The following is a 25,774-nucleotide window of genomic DNA, read 5'->3' as shown; positions in this document are numbered from 1 at the left end:
ACTGTTGTGAATATATCTCAGCCTAGATTTTCCAATCATTTTCACCAGAAAAATGGCATAAATTGGGCAAAACCAACTGAAAATTCAAGTGGAAAATAGTTATATTGGTTTTCTGCCAATTTAACAACCCATGGACAAAGAGAAGGTAGACTAACAGAAGGATGCAACACAGGTCCGGCTGCATCACAGGCACTTTGTGTCTGCTGTCTACACCTTTGTACTCACAGTGAGGCACACATAGCAGAAGTGTCAGAGGAGCAGTGCTTGCAAAGGCTGCTATTCACAAGGGAAGTTGTGTCTGATTTGTGTCACATGCTATGGAGTGACCTTCAGCCAAATTTATCCATAGGCTTGTTCCTGCCGGTAGCTGTGACAACCATAACAGCCCTTAAATCCTATGCCTCTGGATCCTTTCCAAGTGCCACTGGTGTTATCAGCCATACTTGCCATCTGCAGGACAGTGATATCTATAAAGCAATTGATAGATGCTTTGTTTGCTCAAGCAAGCAATTTCATCATATTTTCTATGAACAACCAGGAAAGCACGAGAAGTTTATGGAATTTTAGAAAATGGCAGGATTTCTGAAGATCTGGAGGATTATAGTTTGCACCCACGCAGTTTGTCTGCTCCATTGCACAATGCCACTACCTACATGAATCTTGAAGGACTCCACTCTCTGAATGTTCCACTTGTTTGCGACCATTATCACAGGATTATACAAGTCAATGCTCACTTCCCATTCAGCGGTCATGGTCCTGATGCCAATAACAAGAACTGCATCTGGAATCCTGAATCCAACATTTATTTTCCTACTGGCTCTTTTCTATTTATTCTAGATCAAACAGCAGGCAGAAAAAATATTGCCCTGCTGTAACTGACTTGCATTGTCATTTGCCGGAAATATTCTAAATGAAAATGAAAGTCCAGAAAAAGAACATTTCTGGGAATGTGCTGAAACTTTATTTAGTGCTTTTAATTTACAAAGCTGAGCTGAGCTTTACACCCCATATCCAGTCTATTGCCAACAGCGCATTTTCCCATCTCCAGAACATTATCCTCTCCTGCACAAAGAACGAAACTCCACTGGCTCCTTAAGCCACACTGTATCAATTTTAAAATCCCTTTCCTTGTTCTTTAATGCCTTGTTTCACTCAGTCTGCACAATCTCCCCCAGTTGTGTGTCCCAGGCAGCATCCACACATTCCTCTGACTCTGGATCACTGCTTATTTCTTGTGCCCTCTGCTCCTCCATCAGAGGCCAATCTTTCAGTCATTACGCCCGTTCTCTCTTGAAATTCTGTTCCCAAACCACTACTGTATTACTGAGCTTCCTTGTTTTCCAAAGCCTATTAAAAACCCATCTCTTCAACTATATCTTCATTATACCCCTTCCCCCCCACCCCCCCCGAACCCCCCAAATTCTTTCTTTTCTGCTTGGACGCCACCTCTTGTATTAAAAAATCCCAGAGCACTTGACAAGAAGCGCCACATAAATGCAAGTTGTTATTCTAAAATACTGAAGAATTTTTTTCTGCTCCTGGTCTAAAATCATTCTATTTTTGAACATCAGGATAATATTAACCATCGGCAGATCTACCCTGTATGTTTATATTATGAACACAGCAACGTCACCTTAACACTCTATCATTCTATAAAGTGTATTCAGCATACATGACAAAGCTTCAGATTCCACTTCTCATGCCTGCCACACTCCTTCCCAAACATTGCCATTGCCCAGGCTCTATCCTTTGTACTCAGAAATTCAATGCATAGAGTTAACATTACCACATATATTCTCCAGAGCTTTTGAGTTCTTAGTAAGAATCAGGCTCCATTCTCATTAGATTTCCTTCTGACTGCGCTCGGTTATTATAGACCAATATAAACAATTAAAAAGTATTGTGAGAATTATATCTGACAAAATAATCTTCTCAATACTTATAAATTATTCAGTCATAATTAGTCTAATTACTCTTTTCTTTTCCAACGTTTGGGATTTTTGGTGACAAACCAAAGATTAAAACTGTTTGTACATGGTGATATTAAATTTGTGATGTTCTCCAAAATTAGTGGTACGGAGATTATAATGCAAAAGAAACAATGACATCATAATGCCAGACAAGAAGCAATGACGTCTTATTGCTGAACTGAAGTGTTAAAGGAAAAGGTTGGACATCACAATGTTGCCAAGGAAAATTATGGATTAACAAATTACTTAGGAGAACTTGAACATCATACTGATGCACAAGCAAACTGGGAGCAAGGAATAACACTAGACAGTTCTTAGTTATTTATTTATAATATAGTTAACAAAAAATGTATTTTCACTAGCTAGTCCAGCAACACCGGGAGAGCTACAAGGATAAGACGGGCACACTACCCAGAGTGGATCATTTTGTGTTGCCTGGAAAAGAGGAGTACACATTCCCTTGTTCACCGAATATGTGAGTATGACAGGGTGTAATGAACTCAAAATGAATTATTAAAGCATCATTTAAGCAGATCACTAATTATGCAAAATAGTGTTTAACAAATCTTTTATTTGAGAATGAAGAAAAGCCTGAGAGTTAAAAATAATTTTCTTTATAATGAACTTATACACACGTAATGGCACGTTTCAGTGCGATTTACACAGTGTCATGTACTAGTAAACAAATGACAAATATTTTCCAAATACATTTTCCAGGCACCACTGACCAGATACGTTTTCCATGAAGATAGGAAGGCTTCCTTAATGCATTACAGGCTCATGCAGAAACATGGATAGTGCAGTTAGTATAATTGGAAAATTTCAACTAGCAATTACAGTATATTAGTCTTCCTCTTGGGAGCAAGTTTCACAAGGTATTTTTTTTGTTCATGGTATGTGGTCAATGTGGGATGTGGTCGATGCTGGCAAGGCCATATTTATTACCCACCCATAGGTGTCCTAAAGCGGTGGTAAGACTTCTCTTTGAACAGCTGTAGTCCTTGTGGTGACAGTGCTTCCACAAATAGTGTTATTTAGGGAATTACAGGATATTGACCCAGTCACGATAAAGGAATGGCGATATATATCCAAGTCAGAATGGTGTCTGACTTGGAGGGGAACATGGAGATAATGGTGTTCTCACTACATTGCCGTCTTGTTCTTCTCAGTGGTAGAGATTGCAGGGGAGGGAAGTGCTTTTGAAACAACTCTGGTGAGTTGCTGCAGTGCATCCTGTACAAATGTTATGCCAGTGATGGGTGTGGATAATGACCTTGAAGACAGGAGCTACCAATCAAGTGAGTTGCTCTGTCCTTGATGGCGTTGAGCTTCTTGAATGTTATTGCGGCTGCACCCATCCAGGTGAGTGGAGAGTATTTCAGCACACTCGTGACTTGAGCCTTGTATTTTTTTTTATTCGTTTATGAGATGCGGGCGTTGCTGGCAAGGCAAGCATTTATTGCCCATCCCTAATTGCCCTTGAGAAAGTGGTGGTGAGCTGCCTTCTTGAACCGCTGTGTATGGTGGATAGGCTTTGGGGACTCAGGAGGTGAGTCACTTACTGCAGAATATCCAGCCTCTGACCTACTCTTGTAACCACAGTATTTATGTGGCTGGTCCAGTTGAGTTTCTGGTCAATGGTGACCCCCCAGGATGTTCATGGTGGGGGATTCAATGATGGTAATGCTGTTGAATGTCAAGTGGAGGTGGTTAGGCTCACTCTTATTGGAGGTGGTCATTGCCTGGCACTTGTGTGATGCAAATGTTACTTGCCACTTATCAGCCCAAGCCTGAATGTCATCCAGATCCTGCTGCATGCGGGCACGGACTGCTTCATTATCTGAGGAGTTGCGAATGGAACTCAATACTTTGTAATTAACAGCGAACATCCCCACTTCTGACCTAATGATGGAGGGGAGGTCATTGATGAAGTAGCTGAAGATGGTTGGGCCTAGGCAATGCCCTGAGGAACTCCTGCAACAATATCCTAGGGCTGAGATGATTGGCTTCCAATAACCACAACCATCTTCCTTTGTGCTAGGTATGACTCCAGTCAGTGGAGTGTTTTCCCCCTGATTCCCATTGACTTCAATTGTACTCGGGCTCCTTGATGCCACACTTGGTCAAATGCTGCCTTGATGTCAAGGGCAGTCGCTCTCACCTCACTTCTGGAATTCAGCTCTTTTGTCCATGTTTTGCTCAAGGCTGTAATGAGGTCTGGAGCTGCGTGGTCCTGGCAGAACTCAAACTGAGCATCAGTGAGCAGGTTATTGGTGAGTAAGTGATGCTTGATGCCACTGTCGACAACACCCTGCATCACTTTGCTGATGATTGAGAGTAGGCTGATGGGGTGGTATTTGGCCAGATTGGATTTGTCCTGCTTTTTGTGGACAGGACATACCTGGGCAATTTTCCACTTTGTCGGATAGACGCCAGTATTGTAGCTATACTGGAATAGCTTGGCTAGAAGCGCAGCTAATTCTGGAGCACGTCTTCAGCACTACAACTGGGATGTTGTCAGGGCCCATGGCCTCTGCTGTATCCAATGCGCTCAGCTGTTTCTTGATAACACGTGGAATGAATCGAATTCACTGAAGACTGGCATCTGTGGTGGTGGGAATCTTAGGAGGAGGCTGAGATGAATCATCCGCTCAGCACTTCTGCTGAAGATGGTTGCAAATGCTTCAGCCTTGTCTTTTGTACTCACGTACTGGGCACTGTCATCGTTGAGGATGGGAATATTTTTGGAGCCTCCTCCTACCGTTAGTTGTTTAATTGTCCAGCACCATTCACGACTGGATGTGGTAGGACTGCAGAGAATCATAGGATCATAGAATCATTGAATCATTGAATAGTACAGCACAGAAGGAGGCCATTCGGCCCATCAAGTCTGTGCTGTCTCTTTCGAAGAGCAATCCAGTTAGTCCCACTCCTCTGCTCTTTCCCCATATTCCTCCAATTTTTTTTCCTTCAAGTATTTATCTAATTTTCTTTTGAAGGCTACTATTGAGTCTGCCTCCACCACCCTTTCAGGCAGTGCATTCCAAATCCTAATCATTTGTTGCGTAAATTTTTTTTCCTTATGTTGCCTCTGGTTCTTTTGCCAATCATCCCTAAATCTGTGCCCTTTCCTTATCGACCCTTCAGCATTGGAAATAGTTTCACTTTATTTATTCTATCTAAATCCTTCATGATTTTAAAACCCCTATCAAATCTCCTCTTAGCCTTCTTTGTTCCAAGGAGAACAACCCCAGTTTCTCTAGTCTATCCACGTTACTGTAATCCCTCATCCCCGGACCCATTCTAGTAAATCTTTCCTGTAGCCTCTCCAAAGCTTTTCAAGTCCTTCCTAAAGTGTGGTGCCCAGTATTGGACACAATAGTGTGGTGCCCAGCATTTGACCGAGTCTGGCATCAAGGAGCCCTAGTAAAACTGAAGTCAATGGGAATCGGGGAAAACGCTCCACTGGCTGGAGACATACCTAGCACAAAGGAAGATGGTTGTGGTGGTTGAAGGTCAATCATCACAGCCCCAGGACATCGCTGCAGGAGTTCCTCAGGGCAGTGTCCTAGGCCCAACCATCTTCAGCTGCTTCATCAATGACCTTCCCTCCAACGTAAGGTCAGAAATGGGGATGTTCGCTGATGACTGCACAGTGCTCAGTGCCATTCACAACTCCTCAGATAATGAAGCAGTCCATGCCCGCATGCAACAAGACCTGGACGACGTTCAGGCTTGGGCTGATAAGTGGCAGGTAACATTCGCGCCACAGAAGTGCCAGGCAATGACTATCTCCAACAAGCGAGAGTCTAACTACCTCCCCTTGACATTCAATGGCATTACCATTGCCGAATCCCCCACTATCAACATCCTGGGGGTCACCATTAACCAGAAACTTAACTGGACCAGCCACATAAATACAGTGGCAACAAGAGCAGGCCAGAGGCTAGGTATTCTGCAGTGAGTGTCTCACCTCCTGACTCCCCAAAACCTTTCCACCATCTGCAAGTAAGGAGTGTGATGGAATACTCTCCACTTGCCTGGATGAGTGCAGCTCCAATAACACTCAGAAGCTCGACACCATCCAGGATAAAGCAGCCCGCTTGATTGGCACCCCATCCACCACCTTAAACATTCACTCCTTCCACCACTGGCATACCGTGGCTGCAGTGTGTACCATCTACAAGATGCACTGCAGCAACTCGCCAAGGCTTCTTCAGCAGCACCTCCCAAACCCGTGGCCTCTTCCACCTAGAGGGACAAAGGCAGCAGGCGCATGGGAACACCACCACCTCCAAGTTCCCCTCCACGTCACACACCATCCTGACTTAGAAGTATATCGCCAATCCTTCATCGTCGCTGGGTCAAAATCCTGGAACTCCCTCCCTAACAGCACTGTGGGAGTACCTTCACCACACAGACTGCAGCGGTTCAAGAAGGCTGCCCACCACCTTCTCAAGGGCAATTAGGGATGGGCAGTAAATGCTGGCCTTACCAGCGACACCCAGATCCCATAAACGAATAAAAAAAAAAGTCCAACTGGCGTTTTATATAAGGTTTAGCATGAATTCCTAGCTTTTGTACTTTGTGACTTTTTAACTGCTTTGTTAACCTGTCCTGTCACCTTCAAAGAATTGTACACAAGAACCCCAGCTCTCTCTGTTCTTGCACCACCTTTAAAATTGTACCATTTAGTGTGTATTGTCTCTCTTCATTCTTCCTACCAACATGTATCACTTCACACTTTTCTGCGTTGAAGGAAAGACATACTTGCCTTAGAGGAAGTGCAGTGAAGGTTCACTAGACTGGATCCTGGGATGAAGGGATTGCCCTATGAGGAGAGATTGAGTAGACTAGGGCTATATTCCTTAGAGTTTAGAAGAATGAGAGGTGATCTAATTGAAACATATAGGCCGCGATTTTATTAATGGAGACGGGTTGGGTGCGGGTCAGGTGGTTTCTGGCTTCCAGTTCCGCCCCCAGCTGCATCCGGCCCACAGATGTGATTTTGCCTTGATCGACCTTGTTAAGCCCGCCCAGCGGGCTTGCCAGCCAATTAAGAGGAAGCGGGTCAGATGACATCAATTGATGACGCGTCATCTGCCGGTTTCCTTAAAGGGACCACACACAATTTTATTTTGACAGTTAATTTCTCAGTGTTTGACAGCATTGAGGTGCTGCAAACACTGACAATCACTGCACAAAGGTGACTTCTTTCACCCAGGCTCTCCAATGACTCCCTCCATAGGCTGAAATAGATGGCAGCTGCAGGTGAGGTGACAGAAGCGATCTGCCACTGGTGAGAGAGGTTCTCCCAATGAGGTGGCACTGGACATGGATTTAAAAACTTGTAACCTAAAGAAATGTGTAAATGTATTAAAAATGCAGCACCCAACATTTGCTTTCCTCTGAGACTCACCATGTGCAACATTGGATCCTTTACACCACTTCTGCAGTTGTCATCAATCCAGAAACATTACAGCAGACTCACAACACGCCACACTTACCTGGCGTGGTGTCTGGACGTCAGGAAACCCGAGCCAGAAGCGGCAAAATTCAAAAATAGGTTGACAACTACTAGCAACTACCTGTTAATAGGCAGGTAATTGCCTTTAATCTACTTCCCGCCGCTAGGTGCCGGGTCCATTCGCAAATTGAGGACCCGACACTTGGGAAAGCTGTTTGGAAGCGGGTTGACAGTGGGATCGCAACCCGCCGTCAATCAAAATGATTTTAACCTATGACCCACTGCCAAACCCGTCCTCTGAGCACTGGCAAAATCGCGGCCATAAAATTCTTAAGGGGGTTGACAGGGTTAATGCCGGGAAAATGTTTCCCTTCGCTGGGGAATCTAGAACATGGGGTCACAGTCACAGAATAAGTGGTAGGCCATTTAGGACTGAGATGAGGAGAAATTTCTTCACTCAAAGGGTTGTGAATCTTTGGAATTCTCTACCTCAGAGAGCTGTGGAGGCTCAGTCGTTGTGTATATTAAAAACAGAGCTTGATAAATTTTTGGGAACTAAGGGAATTAAGGAATATGGGGATAGTGCGGGAAGGTGGAGTTGTCGTAGAAGATCAGCCATGATCTTATTGAATGGCGGAGCAGGCTCGAAGGACCAAATGGCCTACTCCTGTTCCTATTTCTTATGTTCTTATGAATTTCATCTGCCAAGTGTCCGTCCATTCCACCAGCCTGTCTCTGTCTTCTTGAAGTTTATTACTATCTTTGTCTCTGTAACTATGCTCCCAAGTTTTGTCATTGGCAAATTTCAAAATTGTACCCTGTACCCCTGTTCAATTCATTAATGTATATCAAAAACAGAAGTGTCATAGTACTGAACCTTGAATGCCACTGTATACCTCCCTCCAGTCCGAAAAACAGCCATTCACCAGAACACATCTGTTTTCTCTTTTATTCAATTTTGTATCCACTTCATTCCCCGGGACTAGATCCAGCAATGCCTCCTTCCTCGTTGGGTAGGGAACATACTGATCAAGAAAATTCTCCTGAACACACTTCAAATTTTCCTCCCCTTCTCTACACAATCACTGCCCCATTCAATATTGGGGTAGTTAAAATCTCCCATTATCACTTCTCTATAGTCCTTGCATCTCTCAGTAATTTCATTGCAAATCTGCTCCTCTATCTCCTTCCCACTATTTGGTGGACTATAAAATACACCAAGTAGCGTAATAGCTCCTTTATTGTTTCTCAACTACAACCAAATAGATTCTGTCTTTGATCCATCAACAACATTCTCTCTTTCTAGCACTGTAATATTTTCCTTAATTGAAACTGCAACCCCTCCTTTTTTCCCTTCCCTATCTTTCCTGAATACCTTGTACCCAGGAATACTAAGCATCCAATCCTCCCCTTTTTTGAGCCAGGTCTCAGTTATTGCCACTATATCATATTCCTCCCATGTTGCTATTTGCGCCAATCTTATTAATCACACTTCATGCATGTACATACATGCACTCCAAACCTAACTTAGACCTGCCGCTGCTGATGGCCCACAGCACCTCATGGATGCCCAGTTTTGAGCTGCTACATCTGTTCTGAATCTATCCCATTTAGCATGGTGGTAGTGCCACACAACACAATGGAGACTGTCTTCAGTGTGAAGACGGGACTTCGTCTCCACAAGGGCTGTGTGGTGGTCACTCCTACAAATATTGTCATGGACAGATGCATCTGTTGGTGAGGACGAGGTCAAGTAAGTTTTTCCTCTCATGTTGGCTGTCTCACCACCTGCCGCAGACCCAGTGTGGCAACTATTTACTTCAGGACTCAGCCAGCTCGGTCAGTAGTGGTGCTACTGAGCCACTATTGGTGATGAACATTGAGGTTCCCCACCCAGAGTATATTCTATGTCCTTTCTGCCCTCAGTGCTTCTTCCAAGTGGTCAACATGCAGTAGTACTGATTTATCAGCTGAGGGAGGGTGGTAGGTGGAAATCAGCAGAAGGTTTCATTGCCATGAGACTTCATGGAGTCTGGAGTCAATGTTGGGGACTCCCAGGGCCACTCCCTCTTGACAGTATACCACTGTGCTGCCACCTCTGGTGGATTTGTCCTTCCGGTGGGACAGGGCATACCCAGGGATGGTGACGGAGGAATCTGGGACATTGGCTGAAAGGTCTGGAGTATGACTATGTCAGACTGCTGCTTGACTAGTCCGTGGGACAGCGCTCCCAATTTTGGCACAAGTTCCCAGATGTTAGTGCAGGGTCGACTGAGCTAGGTGTCTGAACCCGATGCTTAGGTCTATGCCAGGTGGTCCATCCGGTTTTATTTTTATTATACATTGTTGTAGCGGTTTAGTACAACTGACTAGCTTGCTAGGCCATTTCAGAGGGCAATTAAGAGCCTGTGGGGGAAAAGTTCAGTATCGCCCCATTTGGGGCGCCATTATCGGCCGTGCGCAAAGTTTAGCACCTGGCGCTAATTATCGCCTCCGATGGCAAACTTGGTTTTTATTGCCCCTGGAGGTGATTGGAGCGCTAAATCAGGCACTTCACACCTATCTTAAGGCGCAAAGGCCGAGGAGCGAGGCACTACCTCAGAGCGCTGGCGAAGCAAGGAAGGGCAAATCAAAATGAACCTGCAAAGTGCTGCTCAGTACCCAAAACTCCACACAGCGTTGAATCGCTCCAGAAGTCTCTCTCTCTCTCTCTCTCTCAGAATGCGTGGTGCAAAAATGTCACCAACGAAAAAAGGCAGGAAGCGGTCGCCTTTAAATGGCGCTCCCCCGGTCCCTTCCTGACTGCAAAATGCTCCCCTCAACCTGTCGTTGCTAGCGGCAGGCGATAAGGCAGGGGGCGCCACTCAATATCCGCTCCAGGGCGCTACCGGGGCATTGCGCACTCGACTGACGTAACGATCTGCCGGCGCAGGAGATCGTGGCGGTAGTGTTTAGCGCCGCCGCAAAATGTTTAGTTAATTTTGCGAGCGGCGCAAACATCGCTGCGCACGGGTGCTAGTTGCTTTGCGCCCCATTAGCGCCCTCTTAAGGCACTAACGGGAGGCGCAAACAACTGAATTTTTCCCCCCTGACATTTAGATATTGTGACGCTAAAATCAAAGATTTAATCCTTGATCCTGTTAGTAGCTGGACAAGACCTTCAGGCCTACCACAGAAGGATTCTTCTGTTCTTTTACCATACTAGGGGAAATTGTTTTTTTTTCCTAGGGATTGAATGCAGCCCCTACCGCAATCAATCAGACCAACAGCTGCATTTGTAGAGCGCCTTTGTGCCAGCATCTGTGCTGGAGAAAATGGACATATACAACAACAACATCTTGCATTTATATCGCACCTTTAACGTAGTAAAATGTCCCAAGGTGCTTCATAGGAACATTATCAAACAAAGTTTGGCATTGAGCCACATGAGATATTAGGACAGGTGTATTAATGGAGGAGAGAGAAAACCATTAGATCACAGTGGATCAGATATCTGCTCCCACCCACCAATATGACTTTCTAGTCAAACAGACTGAATCATCAGCTGGGCTGCCAGGGTGAGCAGATGTATACTCATTATAGGACCATCAGTAATCTGACTTCATCCGCACTAGACTACTAGGTAGAAATAAACGAAAATAGTGATGTTGTTGTGCTTGTGCCATGACAGTGGCACGAGTACCAGAATATTCACAGTGATAATCTATGTGTGCACACAGGAGTAAGGATATCTTGACCCTTTGTGTAAATAATCACATTTTTACTAGTCAACCCAAGATTATTCAAGTTGGGCAGCATTCAAATACTCATCAAACAACATCATGATGTGGCCCCATTCAGGTCATTATGCAATTGGTTTGATTCATACTTCTAGTATCTCTGTCCATAGAATGGAAATTTGGCTATCTCAGAATAGCCACCCTTTTCTAAAATCCACATATCTTGCACCATTTCTACAAATTTGCTGACAATTTACAATTTTTTGACATGCAAGGTGTTTGCTAATTTGTTGATGTGTAAACTTTATTATACTGATTTAATTGCATGTCATTTGTAGAGCAATCTTATGCTTGACCCAGGTGAACTGACAGTGGCAGTGGAGATAGTGGCAGACATGAACATCACAAGTTCACTATGCTGATCCCTTTGTCAGTGTTAATGGATTAAATCGATAAATTCACAATTTATCCGCCTCAGGGCTCAGAGCTATTTTAATTTGTTAATACTTTAACACACTTTGACAGACAATTAGTATAAAATTAATCCCAGGTGCATCATTAAAATGAATAGAATTGGGACTCTGGTTCAAATTCAAACAACTAGGAACCCTAATTCTCAAATGCTTGTTCAGTGTCAGGAATAGTGGTAGCATCTATCACATCGATGTCTGCAAAATAGGGACAAGCAGTATATTTGTACTAAACATCTCTTCACACTGACTCAGCTCCAAGATGGCAGACCTAGTCAGACAATGTCCTGTCTGTTTTTGTTGTTTAAGACAACATTAAAAAAAAAATTGTACATAATATGTTTCAACACATGATTATTGGTGTAATGTTCCCTTAACAGGACAGCTCCTTTTAGAGCCTAATACACTCAAGTTAGTGCTTTGGTTTAGACTACACATTGACGGATGTAAAATAGATGTATGGCCAACTGGTACAAATTACCAAGACGTGCTACCCAGCTGTTGCCTTTGCTGAATCAGGGCCAGGCTGGTGTATAGTTTTGCTGCATGATGTGTGCTCCTATTGTTTTCAAAGAAAGAGCCCAGAGCTGGTGCGTTTAGTGTACATTGTGCATGCACAGACTATGAACCATGGGTATACAGTCACACACATATTGTGGACTGGTTACTTCAGTAGGTATGTCAACATCATTTTCCGTGTTAAAAAGATGAACTGTATACATCAATAAATATACACTTTAATTGTGAATTAGTTAACATTTTTTTATATGGATTCTCTCATAGAATAAAATAAACTTTAAATCAAAATGTATTTCAGAAAGCTAAAACAAGTTTAAGTACCATGCTATGACTTTTTTTAATAAAGCCTTTTGCTGTTCTCTACACAGTCATCAGCAATATTCCCTCTAAGCTGCGCATGTGCATGGCCGCGCAATACTCTGCAAGGTACTGCGCAGGCCGCTCACAAGCTTTTCCATTTGAAATACCACACCAAAAAGCTAAGTGTTTTTACTTTTTTTGACTTTCTTTGAGGGGCCAGGAGGAGTAAGACTGCTCCGCCGTGTCTCCCCTGCCCTGTCCAACTGCAAGGCCCTCCTGAACCCCCTCCCAGCCACTTACCTTAGTGCCAAGGATGAGTGTGGGCTTCACACGGCTGAGGTCGGGATAATTTGCCGCTCACCTCGCCCCCACCCGCACAACTGCATCCTGAATCAAAATTTGCGCTTTTGTCTTCTATTGGATCCTTGTGATTATTGGCTGTTTCTTCATATGAGTTTACCAGTTCAGCCAGAACACACTCAAATTTTCTCATGTGGTTATCCAAACACACTCCAGTGATGCTTGATGCACACGGGGTAATATATAAACCATCTGACAACATAATTCGCTAGTTGAATAAAAACATATAGGGGGAAAAATTCAATTGGTTAGCGCCTCCAGTTAATGCCTGGCGGGGGGTGCTAATGGGGCGCTGATGCAGTAGCGCCGGGGTGAGGCGAATCCAGTGATGCACGACAAATCCACCCCCCCCCCCCCCGTAGTGCCGTCGCTATGAGTTACTGCTGGGGACCTCAGCGCCAGGCAGATTGTGATGTCCGCCTGATCTGTAAAATTCATTGTCGCCCCCTGCCTTAGCACCTCACCCTGACAGCAACAGGGAGAGGAGGCGTGAAGCAGTTGGTAGCCGGCTCCAGGGGCGCTACTTAAAGGGATCATGAGTAATGAGTTACAGCTGTCAGGTTAGTGCTGTTTCACTGCTTCGTTGCCAGTTTGTGTAGGGGGTTTTGGCGTGTGCCCAGTCAGCTCTGCCCCTGACTGTCTCTGAGTGGATCGAATCGCTCCCACACCCCCTGGGTTCTAGACACCGGACTTAGGTACAGGCGGCGATACAGAAAATCGAGTAGACAACTGGTTTGGTGCAAGAAAACCATAATTTTTATTAAAGGGAAAACAAAAATCACAATACTGAGAATTACTAGGATAATTACAGGCATATAAAAACAATACACTTATTTGGGAATGGGGAACACACGGCAAATCGAGGGAACAAACACATTAAAATCCCCCTACCCTTGTCCCACCCCCAATACCTAACTAGATTAAGCTATGAGGGGCCAGGGATTCATGCTCACCAATTCGAAACCTGTTGATTTAACTGGTTGTGGTTTTTTGGGGGTTCACTCTTGTTGTCCTTTGGGGTTCATTGTTGTCACGTGGTCACAGGGTGCGGCGATGGAGTTGTTTGTGCAAAGCACCCTCCTTTTCCTCCGTTAACGTCTTCGTTGGGTACTTTGCAGCGATGGGTCTTCTTCTGGCGGTTTGGTCGCGTACAGTTTTATTACGGTTGGGGCACGGTTGGCGGTCTATATTGTCAATATGATTTTACTACCCATGCTTCGAACGCCAGCTTATTCATCAAACGCTAGCTTATAACTAGGCCTTTTGTCCCCCAACGCGTCTTTCCACTGCCCTTCACTGCCTTTATCGGTTTTACCGTTTTTCTCGTCTCGTCTCATCTCGTCTCGTCTGCTCATTTGTGGCCCCATATGTCCTGTGCGTATTTGAATCAGGTCTCGTTCTCCTCCCGTGTTTGGCCCTTGGCGTAGTAATGGGCGTCCTTGGTGTTGAGCGGCACGGGGAGGGAGAAGAGAGCCCGGGATGAGGCACGAAGCAAGCGGCAAGGGGCAAGAGTGAAGAGCAAGAGAGCTTGGCTACCGGTGGGCCTACAATTATACCTGGTTCTTCATCCCTTATCGGCGAGCTCGTCCAAAGTGATTACAGTCATCCACTTTAACGGCTTTTGGGGCGGTTGTCTCCTGGTTTAATGACTCCAATATCCTGGCTGTTTGTTATTTATGAAATTTAATTGTCCTTTTCCTGGCTTGGTGGCTACTGTGAGCTGTTACCGATTATGTATGCAGAAACTTAATGGCCTCAAGATTAGGCCCATTCTGACTTGATCTGTTCCAAGATGAAGAATGCATATTCTGTGTTTACCTAGTTGTCTGGCTTCACCATGTCTTTCACAGATTCATGCATGTTAGGTTTCGTTTCAGGTTTTGAAAGTGCCTGCCTTTTGCAGGGCCTTGCTTTTAAAATCCTGTACGATTTGGTCATGCGGTTTCAGAAGCCATTTTGGGTACCCTTTTAAATAACTTGTCCATACAGGGTCTCTTTATCCATAACTTTTGGGGAATATGGGAATTTTGAGAACCCTACACTCTCCCCTGTTGATACTAAACTCGCTTTAAGAATCATCTTGACAAGGTGAGCAAAATTCCCGACCCTCCATAGTCAATCTTCCCTTGTAATTACCTATCTATGATCCCACGACACATGCATTTCCCATTCTGTAAAAATGTAGTGTACATAAGCATACATAGACAGATTACAGGCGTTTTCACACATCCAAGCATGGAGGGGTCCAACACCCCTGCACCACTTGGTATACATACATCTTTATTAACATAACACTTTGAAAATCTTTATTAAAAATAAGAAAAACAAAAGAAAAACGATCTTTATTCAGAAACACAAACAAAAAATTCAGACAGGTGTATCTCCCTCCACCTTAACATAATGTTCCTTCCAGGTCCTTTGGTTTCAGAATTCTAGTATTTGGCCTTTTCCCTTGCACTGAGTGCACACTAGGTACAATACTATTCCCAGCTGGCAAACCACGAGGATGTGGGAAGCCAGTCTAATCCAGGAAGGGACATCTATGTTTTCAAAAATGTCCCACCAGGGTGGAACTACAATATCCAGTATTTTGGTCCCTATCTCTACCGTCTTCTGCTCCAGAGTGTAGAAATATTTCTGGGAGACTATTACTACTTTGAGTATTTTGGTAAGATGTTCTGGGAGAGGGGGGATTTCATAGCCGAAATGCGCTACATACTTTTGTAGGTTGGTAAAATTCTCTTTTACAGTGAGGTGAACAGTGGAGGGTTCAGGAATGGGGACAATTCATTCCTGGGCCACTTGAACTTCTGCCTCGGGTTTAAAACAGAAACTGCTGTCACTTACCGGACACCAGCTATGCTGTCCATGCTGGTAGTGGGGCACACCTGTGGTGACACAATATGTCCCACCTCCTATATATGCTACCTGTGGGGGAACATGGTCTTGTGCCATTACTTCCATGGTACAGTTTATAGGTTTCGCGCTAGCAGCTCTAAACCCGCACTGTGGTTTTGAATAGGCGTTCAAGTGCTGGGGATACAGGATTATGTGTGCTCCCCGGCTCCGGCACCCTGAGAGGTCAGTACCTGTCATAGCGTGCTCCCACCTTATGACATAATAAGGTGGGACCGCTGTGAAACGGATGTGTGCACCCCCTTGAATGACTCCACTGTTCTCTACCCTGTATATCGGTGCGGGTCGGGCTGTCCCACCCATGACCGGCATCCTAACTACTATACCCATGATCATGTGGTTTGAACGTCCACAATCTACTGGGACTGGGTAGGCCTCAGAAGCTAGCCGGAGTTGGCACGGGTTTAATGCATTCTCAAACGGATGCAAGGTGCTTGTTGCTGATCCAGGAGGGGACTAAACCCTGTTTTAAATCCTCTAGGTTACTGCGGCCCTCGCCCAGCAACCACGCCCTGTACAGCACGCACACCTCATTCTGTGCAGCCTGATCCGAAGCATTTCTGTCCTCTTTTATAAGGGCATTTACGGTCTTTGCATGCTTTTCCAGCTCAGCTATAATTTCTTTTAAATGGACCATCATGGCCTGGTCCTCATGTAACTCTGAGCCTACTATCATATTCTCATCCATTAGGATTTTCTTTAACTGTGTTTTTAAACCGTTTATCTGTGTCTGCAATTCTATGTCATCCAAGCTGTTGATGACAGAGGACCCTGTGTTAAACGCAGTAAAAACATAATTCCAGGCTCCCCTTCTTTGCCTCCCCGTATTACCAAAAACTCATTGTGTGTGGTGTACAGTTCTGTTTTGTCTACATTGGCAAAATTGAACTCGTAAAATTTCCTAAACATCTCTTTTAACAGGGCCGGTATAGCTGTTCTGTCTCTTTGAGGCACCACTCCGGTAAGTGTACCTCGGTGAGGTTTAAAATCACGGAGGCTACCGCGTAGTGTACCCCCTGGTACAGCACCTGATCCCTAGGCACTAGTACCAGCCCATTCCCTGGTCCCTTGGTGGTGGCGGGGCACCCCTCCCTGTGTGTCCTTGCTGCCTGGGTCGTGGGCAGGGGCTTTCGGGGGTGGGTTACAAGTTCAGTGGCATTCACTGGGATCGGGGAGTATGGGACCGCGCACGCCTTCAGGCTGGAATCCCATTTCACCCCCTCCCTGGCATCTTGCCACTGCCGGTGGAAAATGATGGATATGCCTGTGGGGCAGACCTTCTCTGACCCCCACATACAGACATAAATCCCCTGATCCAGTTCCCACCACTTGTCCCAGCACACACTCAATCCCCCGCGAGTCCCTGTAATCGTCCGGTGGGTATTGTTCCCCAAACGTTCCTACCTGACTGCGGGGTTTCCCATATCCTTGCTCAGTTTTCTGAGCCACCACCACCTATCCAACGGAATCTGTCCCTTGCATGTTAAACATACACGTTTCCCTACGGTGACGCTAACCCTTGTGGCAACGACCTGTACCCTGGGGCACAGGAGAGAGGCCTCCCTGTATGTGAACCCAGTCTGGCTGGAGTACTGAGACGAATTGGACCCCAGCCACCCTGGCCACCTTCCCTCGTGGAAGTAGACGGCGGTCTCCTCCACGTTCCGTTCGCTGCTTCCGGCAGTCACTATTGGTGCTCTCTCTCCTGAGCACCCATAGATGTGGGATTCCTCCACGTCACCTCACTTTCCAATGCTCATTCCTATCAGGATGAGTAGGAGTACGCCCCCCTTCATCCTGAAATCCTCTCTGCAAAGAGATACAAGAACATATAGCCAGGTCCCGAGGAGATTCTCTGGCTTGGGTGAAGCATAGTCGAGTCTCGCGACCTCGACTCAAATACAAACACTCTTAACAAATTACTACTTATTTAAAACTACCCATCACCTCGTTTAACTTAAACCAAACACCCAAACTTAATAATACCAAACTTAAATTACCTAAACTATGCACATCCGCCGCCCGTCTCCGGGCGGCCAGCCTAATTCCTGTTCGGGCTGCAGCACACCGCTCCCTTCGGTGTGGCCGCACTGTCCTGTACTTTCGGTCCCTCACAGCCTGTGGCTGCTGGCTGGGGACCTCTGCCCTCAGACCGATCCCTGACTCGAGAGGCTGCCCTTTTTAAATGGGGAGCCGGTGACCACGGTTTCCTTGGCTGGGGCGTCCGTGGGGACCTTCTGGGGACTTTGGCGGGTGGGGGTTTTCTGGCTGGTGGGCCTTTAACCCGAGCCACTGCCCCCTCCGGTGTGGTCTGTGGACTTACCATTGCCGCCGGCTGGGGATCTTCTTCCTCAAGCTTTACCTCTCCAGAACCTGGGCTAGGGGCAGGTAACTCTTCGCAGCCTGGTGCTGCAGGCTGAGGGTCTCCGCCCCCAGGTCCCAAACCTGGGTCAAGGGCGGGGTCTTCACCCTCAGGTCCCTCCTCCTCTAAACCGGGGTCAGGGGCGGGGTCTTCGCCCTCGGGTCCCTCCTCCCTTAAACCGGGGTCAGGGGCGGGGTTTTCGCCCTCGGGTCCCTCCTCCTCTAAACCTGGGTCCGGGGTGGGGTCTTCGCCCTCGGGTCCCTCCTCCTCTAAACCTGGGTCAGGGGCGAGGTCTTCGCCCTCGGGTCCCTCCTCCTCTAAACCTGGGTCAGGGGCGGGGTCTTCGCCCTCGGGTCCCTCCTCATCTGGATCCCAGAAGAGTGGGGGAGTGTCCCAATCGGTGGGCGGGATGGCCCCTCCCCTTAAACAAGCCACAGCGCCTGCCTGTGCAGTCTGTGAACTTGTTCCCGCTGCAGGCTGAGGAGTTCTATCCTCAGACCTTACCCCAACTGAATGTTCTCTCTTCTCGGGCTTAAACAGTTTACACTGATTAATATGGAACCATTTGGTGCGCCGAGGCATCTTAATGGCATATATTATGGGGCTGGCCTTGTCTACAATGCTGTAGGGCCCTATGTATAGCGGTTCTAGACTTCCTACCCGAGCATAGTTCCTCACCATTACCTGATCCCTTACCTCCCACTCGTGGTGTTTTCGGGGTTCTAACAGCAGTCGGTTACTCCGATGCTGCTTTCCCATGTTCCCAGCCGTCTGCCCGTGGACCTGCTTGAGGTGCTCGAAGAGGTTTCGGGCGAACCGGTCCCGGTTTACCTCCCTGAGCTGACCTTCGGTGAGCACCGGGGCTAGTACATGGGTGGGGGTCCGCATAACCCTGCCAGTCATCAGCTCATGCGGTGAGTACCTCGTGCTTTTCGACTGGCTGGCCCGGATCCCCATCAGGACCAACGGTAGGACCTCTGCCCATTTTCGAGGCGAGTCCACCGTCTCGTTCCTCAACCTTTCCTTTAAGGTCCTGTTCATCCTCTCCACAATCCCTGATGACTGTGGCTTGTGGGCAATGTGCCACTTCCCCTCGATGCTGAGCAGAATAAGGGTATTCTGCATTACCTGCCCAGTAAAATGACTCCCTTGGTCGGACTTCACATACTGTGGTAGCCCCCATCGCGAGAACACTTCCCGGACCAGGATCCTGGCCGTACCCAGAGCTGTGGCTGTTCTGCAGGGGAAGGCTTCTACCCATTTCATGAACACATCTACCAGGACTAGGCAGTTCTTATAGCCTCCCTGGGCGGTGGGCAGGGGCCCGATGTAGTCGACCTGTATCGACTGCCATGGTCCCTCTACCCTCCTGATGTGTCCCATAGGTACCTTCCTTTTGTTAGCAGCGCACACCAGACAGCGGCGCAAAACTCGCGGACATCTTCCCTAAGTCCTGGCCACCATCCCGCCTATTGCACCCGCTGCCAGGTGGTCTCAGGCCCGGGATGCCCCGCTCCTGGACCCTCGTGGGCCAGTTGAAGGAATTCCCTCCGGTGCTGCTGCGGCACAACCCACTGTTCCCCCTGAACAGCATGCCTTCTTACACGGAGAGGGCTGCTGTGCCGAAAGGGCCCTCCACCCTTTTTCCCTCAGCCACTGCGCTGAGGACTGCCTCAAGGACGGGGTCTTGGGTTTGGACCGTCTTGCGGTCCGGGGCTAAAGTTACTCCTACACTCCCTTGTGTCCCATCCCTACCCCTGACTGCTGCTATGGGTCTGGACCCATATGGGTCCCAGAAAGTGCCTGTACGGGCACCCTCCTTAGCTAGCATGTCAGCCTGCTGGTTGCCTTGACTACGGGGTTCTGTGGAGGAATGGGCTTTCACCTTATGGATGAAAACCTCCCCTTCCTCCGCCACTGCTGCTAAGATTTTCTCCAGCAGGGGTTTCACTGTGAGGGGTCTCCCGTCGGCGGAGGTGTATCCGCGGCGGGACCAGATGGCCAGGTACTCCGTACATGAATTGCACGTAAACATGTGGTGGGGAACATGGAGATGGCAAAGACGCTGAACAAATATTTTGTATCAGTCTTTACAGTAGAGGACACTAAAAATATCCCAACACTGGACAAACAGGGGGCAATGGGGGGGAGGAGCTAAACACGATTAAAATCACTAAGTAGATGGTACTCAGTAAAATAATGGGACTTAAGGCGAATAAATCCCCCGGACCTGATGGCCTACATCCTAGGGTCTTGATAGAAGTGGCGGTAGGGATTGTGGATGCATTGGTGATCATTTTCCAGAACTCCCTGGACTCAGGAAAGGTCCCGGCAGATTGGAAAACTGCTAATGTAACACCCTTATTTAAGAAGGGAAGTAGACAAAAAGCTGAAAACTATAGACCAGTTAGCCTAACATCTGTGGTTGGCAAAATGTTGGAGTCCATTATTAAGGAAACAGTAACAGAGCATTTGGATAAACATAATTTAATAGGACAGAGTCAGCATGGTTTTACAAAGGGGAAGTCATGTTTGACAAATTTGCTCGAATTCTTTGAGGATGTAACATACAGGGTGGATAAAGGGGAAACAGTGGATGTGGTGTATTTGGACTTCCAAAAGGCATTTGACAAGGTTCCGCACAAAAGATTACTGATCAAGATAAAAAAATCACGGGATTGGGGGTAATATACTGGCATGGGTGGAAGATTGGCTATCTAACAGAAAACAAAGAGTTGGGATAAATGGTTTGTTCTCGGGCTGGCAATCAGTAACTAGTGGTGTTCCGCAGGGGTCAGTGCTGGGACCCCAACTCTTTACAATCTATATTAACGATTTGGAGGAAGGGCCCGAGTGCAACATATCCAAGTTTGCCGATGATACAAAGATGGGAGGGAAAGCAGTGAGTGAGGAGGACATAAAAAACCTGCAAAAGGACATAGACAGGCTAAGTGAGTGGGCAGAGATTTGGCAGATGCAATATAATGTTGGAAAGTGTGAGGTTATGCACTTTGGCAGAAAAAATCAAAGAGCAAGTTATTATCTAAATGGAGAGAAACTGCAAAGTGCTACAGTACAAAGGGATCTGGGGGTCCTGGTGCATGAAATGCAAAACGTTAGTATGCAGGTGCAGCAGGTGATCAGGAAGGCCAATAGAATCTTGGCTTTTATTGCAAGGGGGATGGAGTATAAAAACAGGGAAGTCTTGCTGCAGTTATACAGGGTATTGGTGAGGCCACACCTGGAATAGTGCGTGCAGTTTTGGTTTCCATATTTAAGAAAAGATATACTTGCTCTTGAGGCGGTTCAGAGAAGGTTCACTCGGTTGATTCCAGAGATGAGGGGGTTGACGTATGAGGAAAGGTTGAGTAGGTTGGGACTCTACTCATTGGAGTTCAGAAGAATGAGAGGCGATCTTATCGAAACATATAAGATTGTGAGGGGGCTTGATCGGGTGGATGCGGTGAGGATGTTTCCACTGATGGGTGAGATTAGAACTAGGGGGCATAATCTTAGAATAAGGGGCTGCCCTTTCAAAACTGAGATGAGGAGAAACTTCTTCACTCAGAGGGTAGTAAATCTATGGAATTTGCTACCCCAGAGAGCTGTGGAAGCTGCAACTTAAATAAATTTAAAATGGAGATAGACATTTTCCTAGCAGATAAGGGAATTAGGGGTTACCGGGAGAGGGCAGGGAAGTGGACGTGAGTCTAGATTCAGATCAGCCATGATCCTATTGAATGGCGGAGCAGGCCCGAGGGGCCGTATGGCCTACTCCTGCTCCTATTTCTTATGTTCTTATGCTGTCCGAGCAAATCGTGTACGGGGTGGGGAAGATTTCGGGGTGTGGAACGACGTACACTACCGCGGACAGTTAAGCCTGCTGGACGCTCATGGTGCTGGGGAGCTTAATTGCCAGGGCAGTGTTTGCCGCTGGGTCATAAACTCCACACCCCGTGAGTCGCTTGCCAGCAGATACCGTGCTGGAGCCGTCCACATAGATCTCACGGCCCGTGGGGTGTATCCCGGCCCGTAAACCCATGTCCACTTCCCAAACCCCTTCTATGGAACACCGGTGGGCTGTTCCAGGATATATCAGGTTGGCTGCGAGCTTTGGCTCGCAGAGACCCTTCACCTTTCGGTCCATCTGTGAGAGGAGCAGGTTCCAGCGAGCAATGCGGGCACTGCTCACTGTCCCATCCTTGATCCTCCCATCCAGGAGCATCTGGGTGGGTGTGTGATGGGTGAGGAGGGTGATGGGAGATGTGCCTGTGAAGATCAGCGATCTTTTCACAGCCCAATGTGTGGTCAAGAGGTGCCTCTCACAATTGGAGTAGCTCCTCTCCACATCCGTGAGTATCCTGGAGGAGTAGACCACCGGCCTCAGCCTGCCATGCCGCTCTTGGAGCAGCACCGCACTCAGGCTATCCCCGCTGGTTGCTACCTCCAGGAAGAACTCTTTCCCCCCATCTGTGGCCTCTAGAACTGGTGCGGTCTGCAGATCCTACTTGAGCCTGACAAATGCTGCCTGGCAACCCTCATCCCAAGCCCACTCCACTCCCTTGTGTAGGAGTCGGAGCAGAGGGGCTGCTGTGGCTGCATAGTCCTCAATGAAGTCTCTGCAGTACCCAGTTAGCCCTAGAAATGACCTCACACCCGTGCCTGTGTTGGGGACTGGTAGCTCCTGCATCACCTCCCTTCTAGCCTTATCTATGGCCCTTTCCCCAGCACGTATGGTCGGGCCCAGGAATTTCCCCTCCTGCTGGCCGATCTGCACTTTCTTCGGGTTTACTTTAAAACCCTCCTGCCTGAGCAGCTCCAGCAGGTCTGTAGGGGGGCATCTATTACCTGGTTTATGGTAACATACCTGGCCAGCAGCCTTTTTGCCTGCTGCACTGTAAACCAATTTTAACAGCGGTTCCGAATCGCTACCCCACCTTTCAGTTCTGACTGGAGGACTTACAATTAATGATGTTAAAGCGGACAATTGGTTTGGATATGAGCAAAGTCAAAATTTATTAAACTAAAGAACCATAATCAAATATAAACTGTACCACACGAACACAGTAAATGCAGTAAAAGTATATAACAAGGGGGTACAGACGGCAAAAACGAGGGATACAATGGCTACAATGTTATTTAAACAATCTTAGCAATTCCCTTAAATCACCACCCCAAACTCCTTGCTAGGTTGTCTTGTTGAGGAGTCAGAACACTCTGCTCACCTGTGGTCCAGCAAAGTAAAAAGAGGGCAGATAGCTTCTCAGTAGCTATCTTTATACCTGTGTGCTGCTGCCGTTCTGTCTGGAAAAATTCCCGCCTAAAGTTCCAGTACACAAACAAAAGGACTGTGATTGGTTGCTGAATTGCTTGTTTAAACATAGCCAGCCATAATCGGCCTTGGGTCAAGTGGGCAACTCCTGACCTCCCTGGTTTGATTGACAGGTCTTTCATGCTCCTGCCGTTCTGTCTGCCCAGTACACAAAAAAAGGACTGTGATTGGTTGCTGAATCATAGCCAGCCATAACAACCTGTCTCTGTGGCCTTGGGTCAAGTGGGCAACTCCTGACCTCCCTGGTTTGATTGACAGGTCTTTCACACAAACACATTACAAACTGCTTAGCTGACTGTGATTGGCTGCTGAACATAGCCAGCCATAACAACCTGTCTCTGTGGCCTCGGGTCAAGTGGGCAACTCCTGACCTCCCTGGTTTGATTGACAGGTCTTTCACACAAACACATTACAAGCTGTAAACCTCTGTTTGACCGGGCTCAAAAGCACAGGTTTTAATCAAGATGTTCTTTCTCAATGTGTGTGAATACTTCCACGAATTTCCTCGATTCCGTTGTAGTCCAGCTCAGCCCAGCTCAGCAGTCTTTCATGGTTCTGAGCATGCTTTAAAACATTGATCTGACCCAGAGGCAATTCAAAACACATAAATCTTCACCACGATGTGGACCAATGTTTCTCTTGTTTTCAGGGGAATTTTGCGAAACCCCTACAGTCGGCCAGTAGTGGGCCATGCTCCTCTCTCGAATCGGTGAAGAGGAGCAGGTCATCCACGTACTGCACCAACTGTCTGGGCTGGCTGAAACCCTTTAAACTGTTTGCCATGCACTGGTGGAAAATGCTGGGGCTGTTGTGGAAGCCCTGAGGCAAACAGTTCCAGGTGTACTGTTGCCCTTTAAACGTAAAGGCAAACTTGTACTGATCCTCCCTCCTTAAAGGGATGGACCAAAACCCGTTGGAAATATCCAGCACCGTGAACGTGGTCGCGGATGCTGGGATACTTCCTATCAGGTCGGCAACTGCTGCTACCGTGGGTGCACAGGCTGGGATGTTACTGTTGAGCACCCGATAGTCCACCGTGGCCCTCCAGGAATTGTCCGGCTTTCTAACCGGCCACAGTGGAGGGTTTACGTGGGTGGCTATCGGTCTCAGGACTCCCTGCTGCACTAAGGAGGACATGGCTGCTTCCATGTCTGGCTCCGCTTCCCTGGGGAAGTTGTACTGTTTCTGTGGTCGGGCCATGGGGTCCCCGTCTATGCTGACCTCAAACCCGTTGACCCTCCCGCAGTCATGTTTGTGCATGGCAAATGTGGCTAGGTGGGCTCGCACAAATGCCTGGAACTCTTTTGGGGTATTGCTGACCATGAGCTCGAGGTTATAACCCTCCTTAGGCTTCATGGTGCACAGGGTCCCCTTCCCTTCTTTCCTTGGGATGACTACTACCTCGCTGTCCTTTCCTGTACTTGCCCCTCATAGGCAATGGTTTCTTAAATCCACCAGGATCTCATGGCCTACAATAAAGTCAGCTCCCAGGATCCCATTTCCACCCTCCTGTTCCCACTTCATTAGGATACAGGTCCACTTAGAGAGGAGTGTACCCAAATGAATGGAGAGCGGGATGGAAAACGAGCCAGCCTGTTCTCTGCCTGTGAATCCTGCCAGACTGTATGGGACCCCGCTAGATAGAAGCGAGGTGGTGGGGTTAGCTGAATGGACCACGGTGCATGATGCCCCTGTGTCCAACAGATAGGTCTTCACCTTTTCTACCTCCATCTCCATGAGGGGTCTCTTCCATACATCGTACCGCAGGGAACACAGGTAAACAGGCTGTGCTGGCTCTAGTCATGGCTGTGGGTTGGTTGGGGCTGACGGGGTCAGAGCACTGGTAGTGGCTGCTACTCTCCACTGGCCAGTCAATAAGGACCTCATGGTGTCCAAAAATGACTCGACCGCGGCGGGAGGGGTCCCTGCCTCTACTTTTTGGGCTGGGGCTGTGGAGTTCTTTCCCTTGCTATCTTTCCAAGGGTTTTTGCACTCCTTCCTCCAGTGGCCATCCTTCCCACACCCGTAGCAATTGAGCTTATTGCTCGAAGGGTTAGTCCCTTCCTGATGCCACTCCTTCCTACCCTGTCCGGGTTTTACCATATGCACCTTCCCCTTAGGTGGGTGTGCATTGGTTTCCCTACCGTTCTTAAAGGCTAGTGTCAACTGTCTGATCACCGTAAGTTCGGTGGTCAGGGGATTCTTGGGGTCGAACCAGGCTTCCGCCTTGGCCCGGTCCTGCGGCAAGCTGTTTGCCACCAGGCAACAGAGCCAGTGGGCCAGTGGATCCCCGTTCAGGAACGCCCAGTTAGGTGTCCCAGGACAGGCACTCCGGTACACCAGCCATAACCTGTCCACG

At 47.5% G+C, this 25,774-nt stretch overlaps 1 protein-coding gene across 3 annotated transcripts in view; it reads left to right on the top strand.

The window, feature by feature from the left end:
• The window catches only part of cimip2c (ciliary microtubule inner protein 2C), a 127,333-nt gene that overhangs the window by 29,869 nt on the left and 71,690 nt on the right, over nt 1-25,774 (top strand). For 2 of the 3 annotated variants that reach the window (XM_085996218.1, XM_085996217.1), the window contains exon 3: nt 2,333-2,445. In XM_085996218.1, coding sequence (XP_085852344.1) covers nt 2,333-2,445 — 113 coding nt within the window. Of the gene's footprint in view, nt 1-2,332; nt 2,450-25,774 lie in introns of those variants that run through there. The other variant, XM_085996219.1, reaches the window with a different exon arrangement.

This window comes from Somniosus microcephalus, chromosome 9, assembly GCF_052327205.1.
Source record: "Somniosus microcephalus isolate GS21.2 chromosome 9, FLI_Smic_1.0, whole genome shotgun sequence".
Classification (NCBI taxonomy): Eukaryota; Metazoa; Chordata; class Chondrichthyes; order Squaliformes; family Somniosidae; genus Somniosus; species Somniosus microcephalus.
Note: the sequence above shows the minus strand (reverse complement) of the source record. Positions and strands in the feature narration are given on the sequence as shown.